Genomic DNA, 22350 nt, shown 5'->3' with positions numbered 1-22350 from the left:
CATTAAATTCTGAGGTACATTCTAAACTCAGAAACAAACGTAGCTGTTCTGAAAATCAAGAGAAAACTGGTTTGAAACTGGAAGTTAGTGGGTGGGGACAACGACAAAGAACCCGGTTATATAAAAAGAGATCGCCCCAAGGCTATACAGCTCCCACTGTAAAGGAGACCTAAGAGCCCACTGAGCCCCCCTGTGTCTCCACAGCCTAACAGCATGGGCACACCAATGGCATCCACATGCAGTTCATTTCTAGGGATTCACAAATTGTCCTAAACAAGTTTATAGACTGTAAACAAAGAGTAAGAACATGCAAACATGAAGTGCGGACTGTTGAAAGGGAAAAGTCTCCAACCCTGGGCTTGACAGTGCAGGCTGGGAAGCCGTCCAGAGACCTACTTTTGCATGAGTGCCGTCAGAGCCCTGTGTGTTATATCAACAAGACTGTCCCTGTCTTCCCCCAAGAGCCAGAGATCATCAAATAAAATAGGACTGTTGCCTTTGGTAAGTGTTTCTAGCCTGTCATTGATCTCAAAATCTTGTAAGCAGGCAAGCCAGACTCATGGAACATGCTCAGCCAGTGTCTCTCTCCTCTCTTCCGTGTTAGGGCCCAGCCTCCTTCTCTCATGCTCCTGACCAATCTGATTAGAAAATGTATCTAAATGAGGCCACATACAGGTAAGACCTCCCAGGATACTGGAGAAGAGAGGAGAAAAAGCAGTAGTGGGGGAGAAAGGCCAGAGCAGCAGGTAAAGCTGGTGCCAGGGAGAAACTACAGAAAGAAAGAGGGTATTCGTCAACAAGGCCAGCACTAACAGTAAAGTAACGAGCTCCAGCTCGCTGGCAAACAGAAGCAGCAATCCCTTCTCTGACAGCCATCTATTTCTGAAGAAGCTGCAATGTACCATTCTAAGCATGGAAGATGCACCCACGGTAAAAGAGAAACATCCCGTCCTCATGGAACTTACATAAAAACGTGATCAGAGAAGAGCATTCTGAGTGTAGTTAAGAACAAGAAACCAAAGCCTCGGTACAACCTCCAACAAGCCAGGAGTGCAAGTACCCATCGGGCCCCACAGGTAATTCTCACTGGGGAAAGGGATCTCTACGTAAATGGCTCTCTGCAGACTACACTTCTGTACGTCCCCAGAGACTCCTTTTAATCTCAGCCTCTGTAGACACCTTCATAGAATTGGCAGTGAGCTACCCGATTTGCGTTCCAAATCAATAGCTGATATAAACCAATATTCTCACACATTGCTATCTTCTGAAATTGTGGAAACAGGCAAGAAAGGCAATTTGAAAGCCTTCAACTTTATACTACAGTTTAAGCGCTAGCTCCAGAGTTTTTTATTAACTAATAAAAATCAATGAAGGAGACTGCCACCATGACAGTTATATCACATTCAATTCTCATGAGCCGAGATGTCTAATCATTCAAAGACAGATGTACTGTCATCCAGATATCTGAGGATCCTGGTGTCTACCAAGTACGCTCCCTGGCATCTTTGTGCTTTTGTTTAGAACGGCTTCTCCATCTTATACGAAACGGTCATCCTTTTCATCATCACACTTACTTGTCTTCCATATTCCTGCCAAGAACCAAACTCATCCATCCAGTACCAAACCCAGTCAGTAGTGAGGATGAAATGCGGGGGTTTGGTGACAGAAGAAGCTGTGGAGAGTCGGCGAGCCACGGTACTACCAAACTTCATGGACTCAAAGTCTAAATTAAAGCGAAAGCTAGCAGCTGACTCTGTGTACAGAATCCTGAAAAAGAAAATGAAGAGATTAAAACTTCACGAATTAAACAACACAGGTCATTCTGCTTCTACCAATGAGAATATGTGATGTGCAAATAATAAACATGTCATACAGTTTTACAAATGGTTCTAGAGGTAGGGAGACCTGTTTTACAAGATTGTCACTTCTGCTGTGTGAAAACTAAAATCAGGGTGATACAGAAGACTGGTTATCATGAAAATCCTTTCACTGTAAAATTCAGAAAATGCTGATTAAAACATTCCTTTTTCAAAATAATTAGGACTGGGGATGTGGCTAGGGGAGAGCACTGGCCTAGCATGAACAGCCAGTTTGGTCTCCAAGGGTTTGATCTCCAAGGCTACAAAAATAAAATGCATTACTAAGCTGTAAAAAAAAGAAGAGAAATCCTTGGAAAACAAACTAACAATAGTTATCATGAACTAACCAGCCCCTCCATAAAATAATTTATGTATAGTAGAATCAATCTTTACAACTCTATGGGATCAGTCTATTATCTCCAATGTAACAACTGGAAAACAAAAGCTAAGAAACACATCTGAGCAAAAACAGCCAACAAACAAGGTCTGAAGGAAGCAGTGTGTCAGCACAGCCTGCCTGGCTGCCACCCGACCAGGCCCCTTTCCAAACGGAATGCTGCTCAAAGACCAAAGGGAGTCACAAAACCAGAAACCAAAGTGAGGAGAGTGTCGATGAGTAATGATGTGTTTTCAGCAGCACAACAGGGAGGTGGGGACACATGCAAATGTGGTATCTGGATAAGAAAGGAGGCCAAGTCCAAGGAGATTTTTTCCCTCTAGTGTTGGATACCGAGCTAAGGACTTCACACACTAGGAAACCACTCCTCAATTAGCTATATCCCAGCTCTCTTTTCATTTTGAAGTAGTCATTAAGTTGCCCAGGCAGGTCCTGAACTTGTGATCCTCCTGCCTCACCTTCCCAACTAGATGGGATTACAGACTTACACCACAGACCCAGCTCAGAAGAGATACTTCTAGCCAGGCCTGGTAGCACACACCTGTAATCCCAGTACTTAGGTCTAGGCAGGATCAGAAGTTCAAGGTCATTATCTGCTACTCAGTGAGCTGAGGCCAGCCTGGGTTACTTGAGGCTCCATCTGGACAAAAGAGAGCTTGGGGTGAGGCAGAGGGCAGGAGGGGGAAGAGAGACCAGAGACAGGTTTCTGTACAGCTAGGTCCAGGAACACGCCATGTCAGAGCAGTCAGGAAGGACAGTGGCTGCATGCTCTGGAGGGAAGAGGAAAACTTCCCCAGGACTCTCAATCATTCAAGCCTCAAAGTTTGAGAATGGTTCACACTTCTATGTTAGAACCAGCTGTAAAGATAGTGGTTCCCAAAGCTGGGCGGTGGTGGCGCACGCCTTTAATCCCAGCACTCGGGAGGCAGAGCCAGGCGGATCTCTGTGAGTTCGAGGCCAGCCTGGGCTACCAAGTGAGTCCCAGAAAAGGCACAAAGCTACACAGAGAAACCCTGTCTCGAAAACCAAAAAAAAAGATAGTGGTTCCCAGAAAAGCAAACATAATTCCCTGGAGGAACTCACCTCACAAAAAGTTCCACAAATCAAGTCTCATCAAACATGATCTCAAAATCAAATTGAACAACACATGTGGAAAAAGACTGTGAAAAAATATAGTTGATGAAAACAAATAGAATCAGACTACTGAGGCTACAAACTAGCATTCTAAGATACAAACATGTGTAATGTGGTTCTTTTTAGTAATTATCGAAAGTCTAAGTTAGGGTTATGAGACTGAAAAAAACTGACCAGGTAAACTTGATGAAAAACAAGAACACTTAGGAATAAGTAATATAATATCATAAATTTTAAAGACACAGATGGGACTCACTGGATCTCAGATGAGGCTGAACTAGTGGCCTGGGACTCTGAGAAGAATTCCCCTAAATGCAGCCAAGAGAAGAAAAGGAATCGAAAGGGAAGTTAGGAGAATAAAAGACAAAGTGAAGACTTCTCAGCCTACCACTTCATCAGAATTCCAGAAAGTGGACATGTGTCTGCATTAAAATCATAAAGACACAGTTCTCCCCAAACTCACGACAGTCGATGTAATTTCAAATAAAAAACACAGCAGAGTTATCTGTCAGCTGAAGAAAACTTTAAATTCCTAAAGAGCAAAATGGCAAGATCCAGAAGTAGAAGCAGCAGCAGCAAGAGGATGATGAGGAGGAAGAGCCTTTGCCTTCCCAGATGCCAGAACTCAGTATTAAGCTTCAATGGGTGAGAGACAGTGTGGGATTGATACAGACAGGCACTGCCCAGAGGCCAGAAGACAAGAGACACAGTGACCGACAGAGGAGGCTGGTCACATTCCATCCTTTCCACACTCGCCTTCAGTGCCTCCTGTGCTGCTGAAATAGAAAATGAGCTGAAATGAGCTAAGGTGTGGTAACATTTTACCAAATTTGGCTCTCTTTTGGTGGTTTTAAAATAAGCTTCCAGAAATGAGTAGTCATGAGCTTGTATAATATGAGTGTACTCAGTAGTTTAAATTTTATGGCAGGTATTTTAATCATGAGCAAATTAATTAAAACTTTTCAAAGTAGGTATTGGAGAAACTGGTGATTCACCTAAGAATGAAACTGAGCTCAAATTTAATCACATAAAAGAGAATTTGAAGATAGTGTTATAACTCACATTTAATATGCAGAAATGTAGAGATTGCCTCAAAATAAATGAATAGGTAAAACACAGCTCTCTTTACTCCCAAATACATTTAAGGATGGACAGTGAACCAAAAACAGTCAATGGACACATGGAAAAATTTTCCTTCACTGAAAATCAGGGCTATGCAAACTGAGAAAACACTTGACACTCTTGACTGGTTAGTATGTAAACGTTCAGCAGTACCAGAATTGGGGGTCCACGTCATTAAACCCTGCTAATGGGAGTGGGAAGTACTCCAGTCACCTGACAAAGCCGGGGACGGACACAGCAGACTCCCCAGAAGACCCCTTTGGAAACTCCCACAGAGACACACGGACAGGTGCACAGAAGATCAGTCCAGCATAGTCCTGGACTGGTGTGGTGGTACAACCCTGTAATCTCAGCCCTTGGGAGGTCTTGGCCAGACTGACAGGTTATGGACAGCCTGTGCTGCACAATGAGACCCTGTCTCAAGCAAAACTGAAAATTTTTAAAAAGCAAAAGGAAAGAAACCACAGTGTTGTGAGACTCCAGGCATGTCAGCACACAGCAAATGGTTCAACTTATAGGTCCAAGAACTAACAAAACCAGTCTAAGGTGAGAAAAGCCAGTGAAGACAGCTTTGGAAAGTGAGCTGAATGGAGACTCTTCTAGGGTGATGAGACACTGTATCTCAATCGGACTGCTGGCTACATAAGCAAATACATTTGTCAAAAGTCACTGAGCTGTATACTTGAAATATTTATACACAACACTGTCTAAAACTTGCTTCAAATAGAAAGATTATGGGTGGTATGTGAGCTATTTAATCTTCCTAAGGGGAATAATTTGTTTCACATTCTTAGCCAATAGCAATTTGCACATATGCACACTAAGTTCAAAATCATTTTAGATATTCAAATTCTCTTTTTAGGCGGCTCAGTGGTTAAGAGTACTTGCTGCTTTTATAGAGGATCAGAGTTTGGTTCCCAGTACCCACAGTGGTAGCTCACAACTGCCTATAACTCTAGGCCAGGGGATCCAATACCCTTTTGTGACTTATGCGGGCACCTATACTCACATGCACCTACATACACACAGATATACACATAGATATAACCAATAATAAAATAAATACCAAACTCTCTTTTCCTTTTAGTAAGGATTTATTTGTTTTTATTTTATGTCTATGGGTATTTTGTCTGCATATATTCACCACGTTAGTGCAGTGTCTAAGGAGGCCAGAAGAGGGCATCAGATCCTCTACTACTGGAATTGCAGACCGTTATTAGTGGTCAAGTGGGTTCAAATGCAGGGGTTCTGGCAGAGCAATGAGTAATTTTTGCTACTAGGCCACCTCTCCAGTCCATGTCCAAATTAAAAATTTTTAAATTACCTTTTTAGCAACATATTGCAGCACATTTTAATCCAAGTTATGGCTAAATATTTAAAAGAAGGCTATCTGAGATTTCCTTATTTACTATGAATTGGCTGAGTGAAAATGCTAAGAAAAAACTTAAAAGAATAAAAACATTCAGGTTAAACAGTTTAGCTGTGTGACTTTACGGAAAAGATTAGAAATTCACAAATTATTATCTGGATTTTCTGCAATAATGAATAACTGCATATGTGATCAATCCTAGCAGCAAGTAATTGAGGATACTTGGTCTTGGTACCACCTTCTTTTCTCACAGCTCCTCACTGAATGGAGGAGAGTGGGAGAACAGATAACTGACTGCTAGGATAAACACAGGCTTCCATCTCCCAATCAAGCTGATGTGATGGTGCGTGTGCATGTGTGTGCTTGTGTGTGTGTGTGTGTGTGTGTGTGTGTGTGTGTGTGTGTCTGTGTACACATGTGCCTATGTATGCTCATTCTATTGTTTAAACTAAATCCCTTATACTGTACACAAAAGGCCAGGCACAAAGCCTGGATGAGGGGTGCGTTTTCATTCTCCTACCTCTCTTTACTGGGGTTACTATAAGCCTCTTCAATAAGCTCCATGTTGTTCAAATCCTTCCATTTGCCTCCATCCAAGAACTGCCACCGATATGGCAAATGGAAATGAACTCTATAGCACTTATCTAAAATAGAAACATAAGCAGTAAGACACCCTAGCAGTAAACAGTGTGTCCCCACCCTACAATTATCAATGGGAGTGGTCCTGATCACTGACCTGAGAACATTCTGAGAAGTTATGAGGAAGTTGTGCTTTGTTAGTGCAGTTACAGCTGGGCATCTACATACTGGAATACTATGGGTCTTATCATGTGTGTCTTTCCTTTAAATGAGACATTTCAATAATTTTTTAAAAATGTGTAGGTCTAGAATGTCATTTCCTGACTGTAAAGGTGATCATAAGAAGGTCATCGGTCCCAGCCCTACAGGGGTCAGTCAAGATGCTCCTTGTCTTTATGCACACCACAGCATGTGTATGAGCAGATATCAGATTCCAGATTTAACTCCAACAGTAATCTATCCCAGAATCTAGCTTGATGGCTGAGGCCTATAATCCCAGCTACTTGGGAGGCTGAGGCAGGAGGATCACAAATTTAAATTAAAAACAGGGTTGGAAATACAGTTCAGTGACAGAGCATTTGCCTAGCATAGACAAAAACAACCTTAGCTGGGTTCAATCCCTAGTAGGAAGGAAGGGAGGGACGAGAGGTGGGGGAAAGGAGAAATCCATCCGACTTCAACGCATCCCACTGAAGGTGGCTTGGCAATATAGTTTCAGCTGATGAGATGTCCTCTGGGTACCTGCCTAGAGACTCACCCTTCCTCAACATACCCCAGCATGTCTTCACATACACTGCTCTGCCCATCAGTGCCCATGTCCTCCCCTTGACTTCTGTCTTTTAGGTGCCACAGGGCTCAGGGCCTCCACTTCAAGCCCTTGCACCCTGCCTCGTCTTTGCTTATGCTGGCTCTGACATCCTTTCAAAAGCCCTGTGAGTTCTCAACACATCTGTACAGAGATGGGGGAGGGGTTGGAAAAAAGGCCTAGAAAGTTCACTGAATTCTGACATGGAGGTATAGTCAAGATGTAAACTATTAGATACTCAACCAGGTGCAGAATGTTTCTATATACAAAATAGGAGACAGAGATTAGTAGAACTCTAACTAAATACACGAATATATGCAGATATTTCTTGTAGAGGAATGAGGAAAGACTTCCTACATTTTGCACGTTTCTAACTGAGTTATAAGAATGTATTCTATAGTCTCCAAAAGTCAGCAACTGGTCATGTGAAACAAAGAAAGTACAAGTGTGCTAGTGCTGTATGCGAACAAACTGAATACACATTAGAGACACACACACACCAGGAAATGTATAACATCGTTCTAGACAGACACCCAAGGACCAGGAAATCATTTTTTGTTTTAGAGGACCTACCTGGCTGCTAAGGAAAAGGAGGAGATGAAGATTCATTTCTTATTAACTATAGTTAATCCATTTTTAATTCATAGTTTAAAATAATGAATTTAAGTTAATTTAACACTTGAAAAATTAAAATTTCCTAGAATCTGCACCTTCTTTCTCAATATCAGATCTTTCCCAGAGTCTACAAAAAGCACTGTGGTGGGGGAGTACCACAGAGGGACATGCTGGCCTTGCTAGGGCTTGTCAAAGAACAGGCCAGGAGCTGGACAGACACAGCAAAAAGGAGCAGTTAGGCCAAGAGGCCTCAGAAAACAAGCTGCAGGTGTCCGGGCAAGGAAAGCTCTTAAATTCAACAAGGCAGGACACAGCCATCTTGGGGACTTGCAGCTCGCTGATCTGTAGAGTTTGGGCTTATATGACTCACAGTAGGCTCAGAGATCTACTGGATTATTGACAAGGAGTGTGCCTACCCAACAATGAAGTACTGGGTCAGGCTGCAGTTATGGTCCAGAGGTTGTGACCAAATCAGAGTTCCTATTCCCTCTTTGAAGGGCACTAAAGGAAATGATTAGAAGTGGGCAGAATGCACCCAAGTGTTGAAATGTTATGTTGATAAACTCCAAGTACAGGCAAATTCTGGGTGGCCCAAGGAAAACCTCCCTGGAAGAAAATACCTCCTAGGGAACAGTATCTCCCCCACACTCACCATACTGAGACCTCAGAAAGGACCCAGGGACCCAGGGCTGTGGCTAACAGCAGGCTTGGAACTGAGTGTAAAGTCCCAAGCTTCTCATAGGAGGAGCTCCTCATGGAGCTGGAGGCTCATGGGAGAGAGCACCTCAACCACAGCAGCTGGCAAGAACTCTGGCCCAGCAGTAGGAACAGAAAGCAACCCTTCCGTGGTCATCTTCCCTGACCCTCCACCCTCTTTTTATCAGCTTCCTCACTTCCCTTCTAATGTTCCCCAACTCAACACAATCCAGACTAGGCTTCCCAGGTGAGTTATGCAAATAGAGTCAACTTGGAAGGCAAAGCACCCACACCCACCTCCACTGCCTCCCTATACCCCTTGATACAACAGGGTAGAGAGAAGAGTAAATGTAATGGAAGCAATAAGAAGTACTACAAATAAAACAGGATCCTTCAAGAACCCCTAAACTACAAAGCAAGCAGAATAAAATTGAAAGAAAATGAAAGAAAAATAAATATTTTAAAAACAAGAATGAAGGGGCTAGAGAAATGGTTCAGTGGTTAAAAGCACTGGATGCTCTTCCAGAAGATGCAGGTTCGAAACCCAGCACTGACACAGTGGCTCAAAACCTTCTGTAACTCCAATTCCAAGGGATCAGACACCCTCTTCTGGCTTCCTTGGGCACTAGGCACAAACAAGGTGCATAGACACACATGAAAGCAAAGCTCCCCTACACCAGATAAAATGTAATCTGAATGGATAAAGTGTAAGACAAAGCAGCACATCATACAGCAAGTGTGCCATGGGAAGGATGAAGGAGGACTTTCTGCTCTGCTCTGTAATTATCCAACTCCTTCACAAAGTGAAAACAGTCAGGAACTGCTTGAGTGACGTCTAAAGACTGAAATGGAACACACTGTTTTGGTGGCTGCAGTCACAGAAGCTGAGAAAGAATCTTCAGTCCAAGGCTAAGTTGTCAGTGAAGAACGCAAAGCTTCTGTGAAAACATTGACCCACACAAGAATTACTGTTTGTAGAAAAGGATAGGTAAAGGTCCCAAGCAGGGACCACTGGCCTAATAACGGAGAAACCCTGAGCAATCCTCCAAGTGCGAATACAAGTGTTCCTCCTCTTCACTGAGGTCTTCCTAGTTTCTGAGACTCCTCTAGGCCAACTGTCACCCTTCAGAAGTGGCAATTCTTTCAGCTTCCACTAGACTGAGCAGCCTCATTTCATAAAGTTCTGTGGTCACTTGACACTCCCCTGGTAGAGATCCAGATTGTTCTATTCCCAAAAACTCATTTACAGTTTCATTTTCAAAAATTCAAGTAATCTCTTCCATTCTCAACAAAGCAGATTCAGAACTAGTTTGGCAAGACCACGCCTCTCTGTAGGGGTGCCTCAAAGCAGTTCCAGGAATGAGAAGCAGTCTCCCCTCCCATGAGAGGAAAGAGCTTCTAACTTACCTTGAAAGCTACAACTTTTCCGAATGTGGTACAAGCAAATCTGATCACTCTCCTCCTGGGTAGGAGCACCTGGTGACGCAGAACCTGAACTGTCTTTTCTTTCTACAAAAAACACCACACAATATGTCAGTGTCCATTGATGCTTTTCATGTAGGATTACAGCACTTCATGGCAAAAAGGAAGACAAAATCTATTCATCTCCTGCACAGGACAAAAGTGACCTAGGCAAACTGGAGAACCTATCCTTCAAGGATAAGAGCACCCCAACCACACAGGTAGGCACCTGACTTTTAGGGTGAATCCTACAACACTCAGCCATACAGCTTTTTACTAAACCCAGGACACCACAGAGGGGTATTTCTTTTTCAACTCTTACTATATCCATCCAAGTTACTAGAAAAGAAAAAAACTGAAGGGCATTTAAAACAATCATATTTAGTTTCTATGGCAAATATTTGTCAATGAAGTCTTTAGAACTGGGTACTGATAAGAAAAAGGTAATTAATATATGGGAAGTTTTCATCTCCAAATAAAATATTCTTCATTTTAGTTTGCTTATAAGCTCTTAAGTTCTTTCAAAGTGTACCTTTCTCATTACCACTCCGTGAGTCTTTACCTATTACATTTATCCCATTCACTTAACCCAAGTAAGAGAAAAACCTCTACAACCTTTCCTCCCATGCCATCCTATCCCCTGTACTTCTGCTATCCACATCTTTCGTTTTCATTCTGTAAACTCCCAGATGTTCCGCAGGCTGGGCCTCCAAACCCACACCTGGGAGACCCTGTTTGTAAGACCTGAGACACTCAGAAGCAGATCCTCCCCTCATTTTTTATAAAGTCATAATCCAGATAATACTCTTAACCATTATCTAAAGCAAAACCTTCGTAGAGCTGGGGATTAAAAAAGCATCTGAAGAGACAGGGAGGGCAACTCAGTCAGTGCTTGCCCTGCAGGCTTGAGGGCCACAGGTCAATCCCCCAGAACCCACATTTTTAAAAGTCTGAGTGGGGCTGAAGAGATGGCTCCACAGTTAAGAGCACTGGCTGTTCTTCCAGAGGACCCCATATTCATTTTCCAGCATTTGCATGGCCTCCAACTGTCTGTAACTCTAATTCAAGGGATCCGACACCATCTCCTGGACTGTGGCCACCAAGGACTCAAGTGGTGCACAGACAAGCAAGACACACGTGTACACACGTACACACGTGTACACACACACACACACACACACACACACACACACACACACACTCAAACTGAATAAAATACAAAGAAAAACTAGAGGCAGCAAAAATAATCTTTAACTCCGACAATCAGGTAAGACTGCAGTAGTTGATACGTTTGCTGGCTGTCTTGGCACTGACCTGATATTTTAGGGAAAGTTATTTATTTATTTATTGATTGATTGATTTTTCGAGACAGGGTTTCTCTGCGTAGTTTTGCGCCTTTCCTGGAGCTCACTTGGTAGCCCAGGCTGGCCTTGAACTCACAGAGATCCACCTGCCTCTGCCTCCTGAGTGCTGGGATTAAAGGCGTGTGCCACCACCGCCCAGCTAAAGAACTTTTTTTTTTTTTTTTTTTTTTTTGGTTTTTCGAGACAGGGTTTCTCTGTGTAGCTTTGCGCCTTTCCTGGAGCTCACTTGGTAGCCCAGGCTGGCCTTGAACTCACAGAGATCCGCCTGCCTCTGCCTCCCGAGTGCTGGGATTAAAGGCGTGTGCCACCACCGCCCAGCTCCAGCTAAAGAACTTTAAGGGCAGGTTTTTTTGTTGTTGTTGTTTTTTTGTTTTTTTTTTTTTGAGACAGTTTCTCTGTGTAGTTTTGGAGCCTGTCCTAGAACTCACTCTGTAGCCCAGGCTGGCCTTGAACTCACAAAGATCCTCCTGGCTCTGCCTCCCAAGTGCTGGGATTAAAGGCGTGTGCCACCACCGCCCGGCGGGAAAGTTCTATTAAAAATATTTTCTATATCAACATCTAAATGAGTAGATGGATAAAATGATGTGCTCTTTGGGGGAGGCCTGTTCTCATGTTTACAAAAGGCTAACTAGCCGGGCGGTGGTGGTGCACACCTTTAATCCCAGCACTCGGGAGGCAGAGCCAGGCGAATCTCTGTGAGTTCAAGGCCAGCCTGGGCTACCAAGTGAGCTCCAGGAAAGGCGCAAAGCTACACAGAGAAACCCTGTCTCGAAAAACCAAGAAAAAAAAAGAGAGATGCTTATTAAATAAAAACCTTTAGCCAGGCACAAAGGCATACACTTACAGCCTCAGCTACTAGGGAGACTGAAGCAAAAGGCCATTTTGCCTAATTTGAGGCCAGTGTGGAGAAAAGAGTAAGATGTCACTTCAAACACCGGTAACATCTTATGCAAAATCTAGCTTCAAATTTTTAGATTTGTGTATTTAATTTGGGGTGTCTACAGAGATCAGGAAACTAGAAGGGACACATGAGGAAGAGAAAAGGCCATAAGGCAGGCAAGGGGTTGGAACACCAGTAGATGGGGGGACACTGGGAACTAAAAATTTAAGCAGAGATAGGGGCTGGAAACAGTGGGGAGTAAAGGGTTGGGGTGCATTAACTGAAACTAAGGCTCTATGAAAAGGGATTATGGAAACACACTGCTTTATAAGCTAATTTAAATTAAATATGTCATTTTTAAAAAGGAATTTGAGTAGGGAGTGCATTGCATGGATGGACAATTCTTTCCTCCAGAACACCTGGGTTACTAAATAAAATCTCAGTCCCAGTCATGGGCTACCTGTCTATGAGTCATTGGTCAGGGAGGCCCCAGAGGCACACCCACCAAAACAACAGACGCTATTGCTCTTGGTTGCTCAGCATAAGTAGAAGGTTCCTGAAGACACAACATACTTTGATTGGAAAACAGAGAAGTCAAACTGGAACTGACCTGAAAACATCCTCCCTGTTGGCTAATTTTCACAGTGGTAGAAGGCACAAGGCAGGCCACTGGAGGAGAAAAGTCATCAATGGAATACCCAGCAGTGGGTTCTGCAAGCTACATCCTGCCAGCAAGATATGCCTACTGGTACAATAATAGCACAACTAGTGTGGTGTGTGTGGTGTGTGTGTGTGTGTGTGTGTGTGTGTGTGTGTGGAGTAACCAATTGCTTTCTGATTGGATTTTGGCTTGCTCTATAGGAGATAATTCACACTTGGTACTGTAAACCTAACCCAAAGTCCATGGCTGGGGAGGTCATAAGGCATCAGAGGGTAACCTACTACTGCTGTTTTGCTAAATGGACATGCTGTCAAACCACCTTTTAAATATGTATTTTATACCCATCTATGAGTGCTGCTCTCAACCTTGGTTAGAGAAAATGTTTTTTGCAGTGAGTAGCAACCAATGCAGAATTGTAACTGGTCAAAGTGCCAAAAATAAGTGACATGGTTAAGTGCTTAGCCCTAAGTAAGACATTTGTATTAGCCCCCCTCAAGGACCAGGGACATATCAGAAAGGGGACAGAAAGAATGTAAGAGCTGAAGGATGGGGAGAGTGCAGTGAAATGCTGCATTCTAGACAAAAGACTGCCACTGCACTCATGCATTCATAACAGCTATGGTTTACCTACACAAGATTAAGCCAGTCAACATTCCATTAGGAATGGGAGAAGGGTTCATGAGGCTCCACTCCTAGCTGAGGAGCTATTGGCAATTGATTGCTGCTTTGGAGAGGGAGACTCATCTTTCTTTGGTGGTACAGCCAATGGTAGGTTGTTTAATCCCAGGTGGATGACCCTATACCAACAAGCATATAGTCAGCACTAATGGAGTTCAGTGGTAAGGACACTTGCTGCCAAGCCTAAGATCAAACCTAAGTTTGATCCCTGGACCCACATTGTGAAACTGTGCTCTGATCTACACACACAAATAGATGTTAATAAGTAATTTTTAAAATGATAGTGTAAGGGATCTAAAAAAAAAAAAATGGGTCAGTGGTTAAGAATATTTGCTGTTCTTCCAGAGGAACCTAATTCAGTTCCCAGCACCCACATGGAGGCTCAAAACCATCTATAACTTCAGTTTTCAGAAGATCTGAAGCTCTCTTCTGACTCTTATGGGCACCTGCACACATGTGGCATACATACAAATGCGTGCGCGTTGCGTGCGCGCACGTGCGTGCACGCACACACACACAAATAAAAGTGAAATAAAATCCTTTTTAAAAACCACAATCAAGTTGGAGAAGAAAGTAGTGGAAAGAATTGGAAAGAGTAGGAAGGGGATTTGGGTTGGATATGATTAAGAAAATTGTACACATGTATGAAATTATAAAAGAATAACTAAAAATTATACTTTAAAAAAAATCTCTACTAGAGGCTAATTGGCTCCTCTTCCTGAGGACCTGGGTACAATTCCCAGCATCTACACAACCATCTGTAACTCCAGCTCCAAGGGCTCCAACGCCTCTCCTAGCCTACGGCCTCTGCAGGCACCAGAAGTGCATGGAGCACAGACAAACCTAGAAGAAAACACCTATGAATGTAAAACATTTTAAAATTTAAACTGGAAAGTCCTCTGTCTATCTGTCACTAAGCCTGACAGACTCTTAAAAAATAAATCCCCCCACACTCACTCATGTTGACAGGCTACTATGGGCCAGGCACTGTCTAGGTGCCAAAAAGAGGCAGAGAATAAGGCCAATTTTTTTTTTTTTTTTTTTTTTTTTACAAGGGAGGAAACTTCTGCTTACTCATGGCAGGAAAATGGCCAAGGCCACAGCTTTACAAATGTCTTCTTGCATTCATTTGTAATATTATAAAGAATGCCACCTAACGGCTGCCCCTAGAGCTGCATAACCAGCATCTCAACTCTAGGTCCCTCACTGAAAGGAAAACCTCTCCAGAGATGGAAGGCAATTGCACAGGGAGGAGTTGACCTCACTTCAGTGCAGACCCAGATCCTCCTGGACTGAAAATGCACCAACCCCAACTCACATCATCTAGAATGCTTTGTTTGACTACGTCTGGATTTCAACTCATCTTAGGAACCTCCTAGCTAGAGAAGGACCAATGGCAGTCATTAAAGAGGGCCACGATTGCACAAAGTCATATTCTATTTACTAGCCAACAAAATCCAGGCCCCAAGCCCAGGGCCTACAGCACTTTCCACCAGCCTTACCGGAAGTCCCCTGTGGACCTGCAGGAGAAGAGGACACTTTGCTGATGGCTGAGCCCTGATTCTTGATGTCATACGCATTCCGGTAAGTAGAGAGCAGTCTGCTCACCAGGTCAGAACTTACACCCAACCTTTCCAATTTCTCCAGATTCTCCGAGTTAGTGAACTCGTGGGACCTCTTACAGCTAGTGCCGAATTTGCACTCTCCCTGTAAGTAGTACTGGCAGATGTGGAGTTTAATGCATTGCTTTTGAAATGAGCAAGAGCCGAAGGGTCCATCGCCTTTGTTGTAATGTAGGCAGATCTGTTGACAGAGAGGAAAAAGACATCAATCCATGAACACTGTACACAGCACACCTCCTCAATGGCCATGCCATGGGGGAGAAGGGGCCTCAGGGTCAATGTATTATTTTACCATTCACATGGGCCATAGAGAGCTCATCTCTCACTTAAGACATGGATACCAAAATATTCCCTAAGATAAAATTACTCCGAACATGCCTCTCCCCGGGGAAAACCACAGAACTTCAAAGGATCCAGAACAGTAGCAGCCTTCTATCCATCTACCCTTACCCCCACACATAGCCTCACCAAACCTAACATCCCTTTCTAGATAATTTCTCCCAATTTTCCTTTCTAAATTCAAAGTCAGAGAGGTTCTGAGGGCTAAGGCATCTCAGAGAAGGCCAAATACCACCCCTTCACTTCTCAATGGAAGCGGAAGACTCCGAAGCTCAAAAGCCAGAGGCAAAAAGACACCTGTTGCTCAGGCCTGAGGACCTGGCTCCAATACCAGAGTCCATCTAAGGTAGGAGAGAAGACCAGCTCCTGGAGGTGCCCTCTGACCTCCACACTGGGCACACTCACACTCACCCTTGTACACATGTACTCCTAGCAAAGCTAATACATTTTATTAAGATTTCATCAGCTAGCCCCAGTCATACAGCTAGTCATTGTATTTGTTGTTTGTTGAACCGGGTTGTTGGCAAACTGCAACTTTTTTTCTGGTTTATTGATACAAGGTCTCCCACAGCCCAGGCTGGCCTCAACCTCCATAACTAAAGGAAAGATGAGTCCTAGTCCTCTGCCTCCAACTGCTGTGATCACAAACACACACCAACCTCACTGAGGAGCCAGCCCAACTGACAGGGAAGGAAAAGTTTCAAGAGGTACCAAGGCTGGTCCAAGACCAGAGGAGCTGGCTAGTAAATCCAGCATATTTAATTAGCACAGCTGGATATTAAATCCAAGTCTCCTCCATGCAATGGTTGGTGATCAAAATGAGGTTCTCCGTTCTCTCCAGCATTGAGTTCTCTATCTGCCAACCATCTGGCTTCTCCACTAGTACTTCAAAGAAGCCCTTAAGCCCCACCCTCCCTCTGGCACTCACTTCCGGTAAAAGCCAGGGGTCATTCTGAATCAAGAGCTGGCAAAGCTCATTATAGGTGAGGTGGTCAACACCATGAGTTCTCAGCACACTCAGGTTATGATCAGTCTTCAAGTTGTGACCGTTCCTACAGTTCTTCCTGCAAAGAAGCAGAGACGGTGTTAGGGGCTAAATCTGATCTCCCCAAGCCCCCTGATTAGAGCCCCAACTTCCAGATCCTTGGGGTGTAAAACTGCTTTTGGAGACAGTCATGAGAGAGGTAATTACATTAAAATGAGGTCATTAAGAGTGGCCCTAATCCAACATGACTTTAATAAAAATAAAAGGAGACTAGGGCATAGATCCATATATAAAGAAAAGGCCTGTGAGAACCCCAGGAAGAAGGTGGCCATCTGAAAGCCACAGGAAGCAACCTCAGAAGAAACCAACCTGCCCAACACCTCGTCTCAGAATTCCATCCTCCAGAATTGTGAGAAATACTTTTTTGTTGTTTAAGCCTCCTGGTCTGTCTATCAGGTTTTATAACATACACCTGTAATCCCAACACTCAGAAGCTGAGGCAGTGGGATTACAAATTCTAGGCTAGTGGGACAATATAGCAAGCCTCTATGAAGGAAGGGAGGCAGGAAAGGGAAGGAATGAGAGAGGAGAGAAGAGAGAGTGGGGGAGGGAAGGAGTAGGGTCAGGCCACCCAGTCTATGGTATTTATGGCTGACTTACAGAGCTGGTGAAATTGTTCTTCACAGCAGTTTTTCACAAACACTTCCTGACCCTACTTATAAGCAGCAGAGAAAAAAACAGCTATGCTTGCAAACGTGACTATTTACCAGGAAGAGCTGAGACTGAGCAATGTATAGACACCAGACAACATGTCTCAGCAGGTCTGTAACGAGAATGGCAGGGCCATCGTGAAAAAGGTCTCACAGCACACTGGCCACTCAGTAAGCACTTCAACGTGAATGCAAAACCTGAGTAGGGGCAGGCATGATAGCACACGCCTTTAATCCCAGCGCTCAGGAGGCAAAGGCAGGCGGATCTCTGTGAGTCAAGGCCAGCCTGGGCCTCATAGTGAATTCCAGGACAGCCGGGGCTATGGAGAGTCAGTCTCCCCGGCCCCCCCCCCCCCCCACACACACACACCATGCAAAAAAAAAACCAAGAAACTGAGTAGGGGGTAGAGCATGGCTCAGCAGTTAAGAGCATTATACTGCTCTTCCCGAGGTCCTGCATTCAATTCCCAGCACCCATGCTGGGTGTCTCTCTTCTGACTCTGAAGGCACCTGCACTGAAGTACACAAACCCCTTCACTCTACCCCCACACAGACACATAATTAAGAATAATCAAAATCTACAATTGGATCAGGGAACCCTCTGGAAGAGGAGGTGAAAAGACTGTACGAACCTATGCAATGGAAGACACCAAGGAAGCAAGGCCTTCTAGATACAACAGAACTGATGCAGATATGAGCTCATAGAGACTGCGGCAGCATGCACAGGCCTGTACAGGTCTAAGCCAGATGAGCTCCCAGCGCTGAGAGGGCAAGTGGACACAACCCCATATCCCTAACCCAGAAGCTACCTGTAACTGATAACCTCTCCCAAAGGAAAAACTGTGTTTCTCCAATGGAATCTCACTTGATATATAAAACACCTTCAGATGTGTTGGCTCAGATGGCCAACACAAAATGAACTCGATGGCATTTTTGGAAGCTTTTGTGATGTGCAATGATTTGCTGGGTATTTTTTTTTATCCTACAGACATTCTGATTATCTATTATGGTTTCTGATTTTATTTTTGAAGAGTTTTCTATGTATGTGAATGTATGTGCCTCAGCATCTGAATTAGTTTCTTGTAATTCTTCTGTTTTTTTTTTTCTATTTCTCCTCCTCCTCCCTATCACTTTAGATGCTTGCTTTTATTCTAATGAAAGAATGAAAGAATGGGTATGGATTTGGGTGGGTGTGTAAATGGGGAGGATCTGGGAGGTGTTGGTGGAGAGGATACTGTAATAGAAATATATTGTATAAAAATATATTTTCAATAAAAATGGTTTTTTCTATCACAAAAAAAAATCAAAATCAATCTTTTTTTTTTTTTTTTTTTTTTTTTGGTTTTTCGAGACAGGGTTTCTCTGTGTAGCTTTGCACCTTTCCTGGAACTCACTTGGTAGCCCAGGCTGGCCTCGAACTCACAGAGATCCGCCTGGCTCTGCCTCCCGAGTGCTGGGATTAAAGGCGTGCGCCATCACCGCCCGGCCTTGTTTTTTTTTTTAATGCTAAGCAGAGTGACTCATGCTTCCAGGTATTTGTACACGTAGACACACACACTCCTGGGTCCAACCCTTCTGCAGCTCCCCTCCTCCATGCTTTCAACCCACAAGCATCTGGTGAGCACTTATCAACCAGACACTAGTACTCCACCCTAAGAACTCAGGGACAAATCTTTAAATGACTGTGGCAGTCACCTGGAAAGCCAGGTAAGCAGCGTCTGCCATGCCTCATTTAAGGTCTCGAAAGAATGCCAAACTCCTGATCCATTCCCAAACCCTTTTCTCCTACTATCTCTCCTGCAGATCAAAAACCCAAAGAGTCATCCTTGACTCCTTGCCCCCACCTGGTGAATGCAACAGAAAAGAACTCAAGTAAGGAGAGGAAAGTTCGAGGTCAGCTGTGGTAAGAAACCAATAGCACAAACGAGAAAGGGCACTGCAGAGTCTGGACTGGGTAGAGAAATGAGGAATAACCAGGAGAAGCCATCAGAAAGTATAAAACAAACAAGCCAAACACTCATCGGGTTAGGGAAGAGCTGACAAGGGGAGACGAGAAGGGAAAATAATTGGTGCTGCCAATGCCAACTACATCAAATAACTGCAATAATGACAGTTACAATCTATTGAGCATTTCCTATGCACAGGCGCTGCCTAAACGTCTCCTGAGTTAACTCAGTCCTCAATGAACCTGTGAGGTAATCATCTTATCAGCGTTGAGGGAGCTGAGACTTGGCCATTAAAGCCACTTGCCCAAGATTACCAGCCAGCAAAGAGCAGAGCTGGGTGTAACAAGGTGACGAGCTCATGGGACCATGCTCCTGATGACCAGACACAGTGCTTCCTAAGTACAAGCCTGCAAGTCAAGAACTGAAGACTCCTTGGGCTTGTCTCGCACAGAGCTAATCCTGTGATTACGAAGACAAGTCACAGGAAAGTACAGTTAGTCACATTCACTTTCCATTTGCCATTGAAAAAATGTCTCAGGTAGTTTAGGAAATTACCTAGTCTAAATCACGGGCTAAAACAAAGGTGAAAAATGAGGAAGAAGAACCAACTCGGTCATGTAGGCCAGTAAACAGAAAACGTTCAGATTTCCAGTACGAAATCTGAACCCAAATTTCGGGAATTAGCATGAGAACAGATCTTCCTTCCATGATTATGTTACCAACTAAGCACATTATAAAGATTCACCAGGCAGGTACAATGGCGCATGGCTTTCATCCCAGAAGCAGGCAGATCTTTGTGAGCATGAGGCCAGCCTGGGCTACATAGTAAGCTCCAGGCCAACACAGCGAGGCTGTCTCAATCCCTTCAACATCCCTGTCACTGCACGCCCCCAGCCACCGCCTGTTACGGACCCTCTTTCTCTGGGCTTGCTGCTCCTCCTTCACCCCGAGATGCCTCATCCTTGCTAGACAGATTCCCTAGAGTTCAACCGTCTCCGCAGACACACCTTCTCCTCAGATCCGGTCTACTCCTGTGACGGGGGCTACAGGATTTACCACCTAGCAGCTTCCAAATCAGTACCTAAGGATTTGGTCTTCCCTTTAAATAACAGAACTCAAACTCTCTCCTGCCTTCAGGCCACGGTGGGAGCAGAAGCACGAGGCATCTGCTCCACAGCCCCCTCTTCACACTGTCAATCTCTCACACACATTCTTTGTGAAGTTCTAGATTATTTCTGAATAGCTGAGTCCTAGAGACCGCGTTACCCAGGCCATACCCCTTAGGTAGGTCGGGAGACGGCTTAGCTTCGGCTAGGTGGGATATTTACCTCTTCTAGACCTGTCCCGCACAAACCTCCCACCAGACCCTCTACCGTCCAGATTTTCCTTCAACCTCTAGAACCTGATGCTTAGACCCGCCTCCAAAGTGTTGAGGGCACAGCTCTATTTGTCAGCCTGGATCCCTGAATGACTACATGCGTCAAGGTTACTAACCCAAGGTGACTATTAGCCTGACATCAGAAAAAATAATGTCTACTACGTTACAGCAAAAGGAAGCTGAAGAGGGAAGAAACTAATTCTCCTAGATAACTGGACTAGCTTCGAAGCAGGCAGTCTCAGCATCCTCTGCTAACTCAGCATCTACACCATTACCCACACATCTTCCTAAAATGCAAACCTGGTGGCGGCCATCCAACAGGCCTTATCACCTTCAAGGTGAGGCCCAAATTCTTCAGTGTACACCAACTTCACTAATCACGTATTTATTATAGGCAGGTGTAGTGGAGAGCCCGCCCAGACTAACAAGGAGAGTCAACAGTGTGATGTGGAAGGGTGCCGAGGAAGAGCTCACAAACGACATATTCTTCCCGCTGCTGCCCGAGACCCTGCAAGAGCAAATCAGGACAGGCCAATGCCACCCAATGAACCAAAGCTGGGGGTGGCTGTGTAGAAAGGCACCCAAGAGGACCAGGGCACTGCGGGAACCACCAGTTCCCTAAGGACCTTGAGAATCTGAGTTCCTGCTTCTAAGCAGACAAACAGGAGTTGAGAGACGCTTCTGAGGGTTCTTGCAGATGCGCTTGTTCGTTCGCTCGCAAGCCTCGCTGCCTGCCCCTCACAGCTACCTGGCCGGGGTCTGCCTCAACTTCCCCCCCGGGAGCCATGCTCAGGTGCCCCCCTCCTGGTACCACATTCGCTCTAAGCCACTCCATCCATCGCGCAGTGCCAGCCACTAAGGAGGTGCTCAATGAACGTTCCCGAGAGTGAAGGACAGGCGAGGCTGCGGAACGGTCACCTCGTCGGCTGCCCCAAACTCGGGGACGGGGGAGGCGGCCGTGGAGGCCGGGGAGTGGAGGGAACAGGGGGCCTCCGCCCCTCGCCGCCCGCGGCGTCCTCCTTACCCGGTCCTCAGGAACTTGCAGGCGCCGTAGATGAGGAACTTGCAGAGATGCAGCTGCGCGCAGAGCCCGGTGCAGCTCGGCTTGGGGCCCTGGTGCGCGCGGCACAGACGCAGCGACGACACGGCCAGCACCACGCGCTCCGAGGCCGCCGCCCGGCCCGCGCCCGCGCCCGCCCGCGAGGCCACCACGAAGCGCCCGCGGTCCCGCAGCAGCCGCTCCAGCGCGTCGCCGCCGCCGCCGCCGGGGCTCGTTCGCAAGCGGCGCCGCAGCTCCGCTAACTCCATGGCACCCCCGGCCGCGCACAGCACCTGGGTCATCTCTGCCACCGCCACCGCGGCCTGGGCCATGGCTGTCGTCGCGGACCGAGCTCAGCGCGAACGACGACGACGGCGGCGGTCACGGGCCCGGCCCCGCTGCTCCTCGGCAGGGTGGAGACGCTGGCAGGAAATGAAACCGAAAGCGGGGCCCCGGCGGGGAAAACAGGAGCTGCGGGGCCTCGCCACGCCCCCCGGGCCGCAGCTGAGGAGCCGGCGCCCTCGCCTGAGGGCCCGCACCTGGGGCCCGCGCGCCTCGACGGCCGCCCGCCCGCCTGCCTGCCCGCGCGCGCGCACTGAGCGACCCGGCGCGCCTTCGAGGCGTCGCGCGGCCGGAGACGCGTCTGAGGGCGAAGCGCCGGCGGCGGCGGCGTCCTTCGAGGCAGCGCCGGGTGAGGCGAGACGCGCCTTC

The 22350-nt window shown here is 45.7% G+C and overlaps 1 protein-coding gene across 1 annotated transcript in view; it reads right to left on the bottom strand.

Annotated features, from left to right (window-relative positions):
• The window catches only part of Parp12 (poly(ADP-ribose) polymerase family member 12), a 37097-nt gene extending 15024 nt beyond the window's left edge, over window positions 1-22073 (bottom strand). The window contains exons 1-6 of the mRNA XM_006990409.4: window positions 21625-22073; window positions 16510-16645; window positions 15123-15423; window positions 9984-10085; window positions 6402-6525; window positions 1575-1767 (exon numbers count right to left, since the gene is read on the bottom strand). Coding sequence (XP_006990471.3) covers window positions 1575-1767; window positions 6402-6525; window positions 9984-10085; window positions 15123-15423; window positions 16510-16645; window positions 21625-21971 — 1203 coding nt within the window. The 5' untranslated portion in view covers window positions 21972-22073. The remainder of the gene's footprint in view (window positions 1-1574; window positions 1768-6401; window positions 6526-9983; window positions 10086-15122; window positions 15424-16509; window positions 16646-21624) is intronic.
• Window positions 22074-22350: the final 277 nt, after the last annotated feature.

The sequence above is a fragment of the Peromyscus maniculatus genome, chromosome 3 (assembly GCF_049852395.1).
Source record: "Peromyscus maniculatus bairdii isolate BWxNUB_F1_BW_parent chromosome 3, HU_Pman_BW_mat_3.1, whole genome shotgun sequence".
NCBI lineage: Eukaryota > Metazoa > Chordata > Mammalia > Rodentia > Cricetidae > Peromyscus > Peromyscus maniculatus.
The sequence above is the reverse complement of the archived record's forward strand: the minus strand, read 5'-3'. Positions and strand labels throughout refer to the sequence as shown.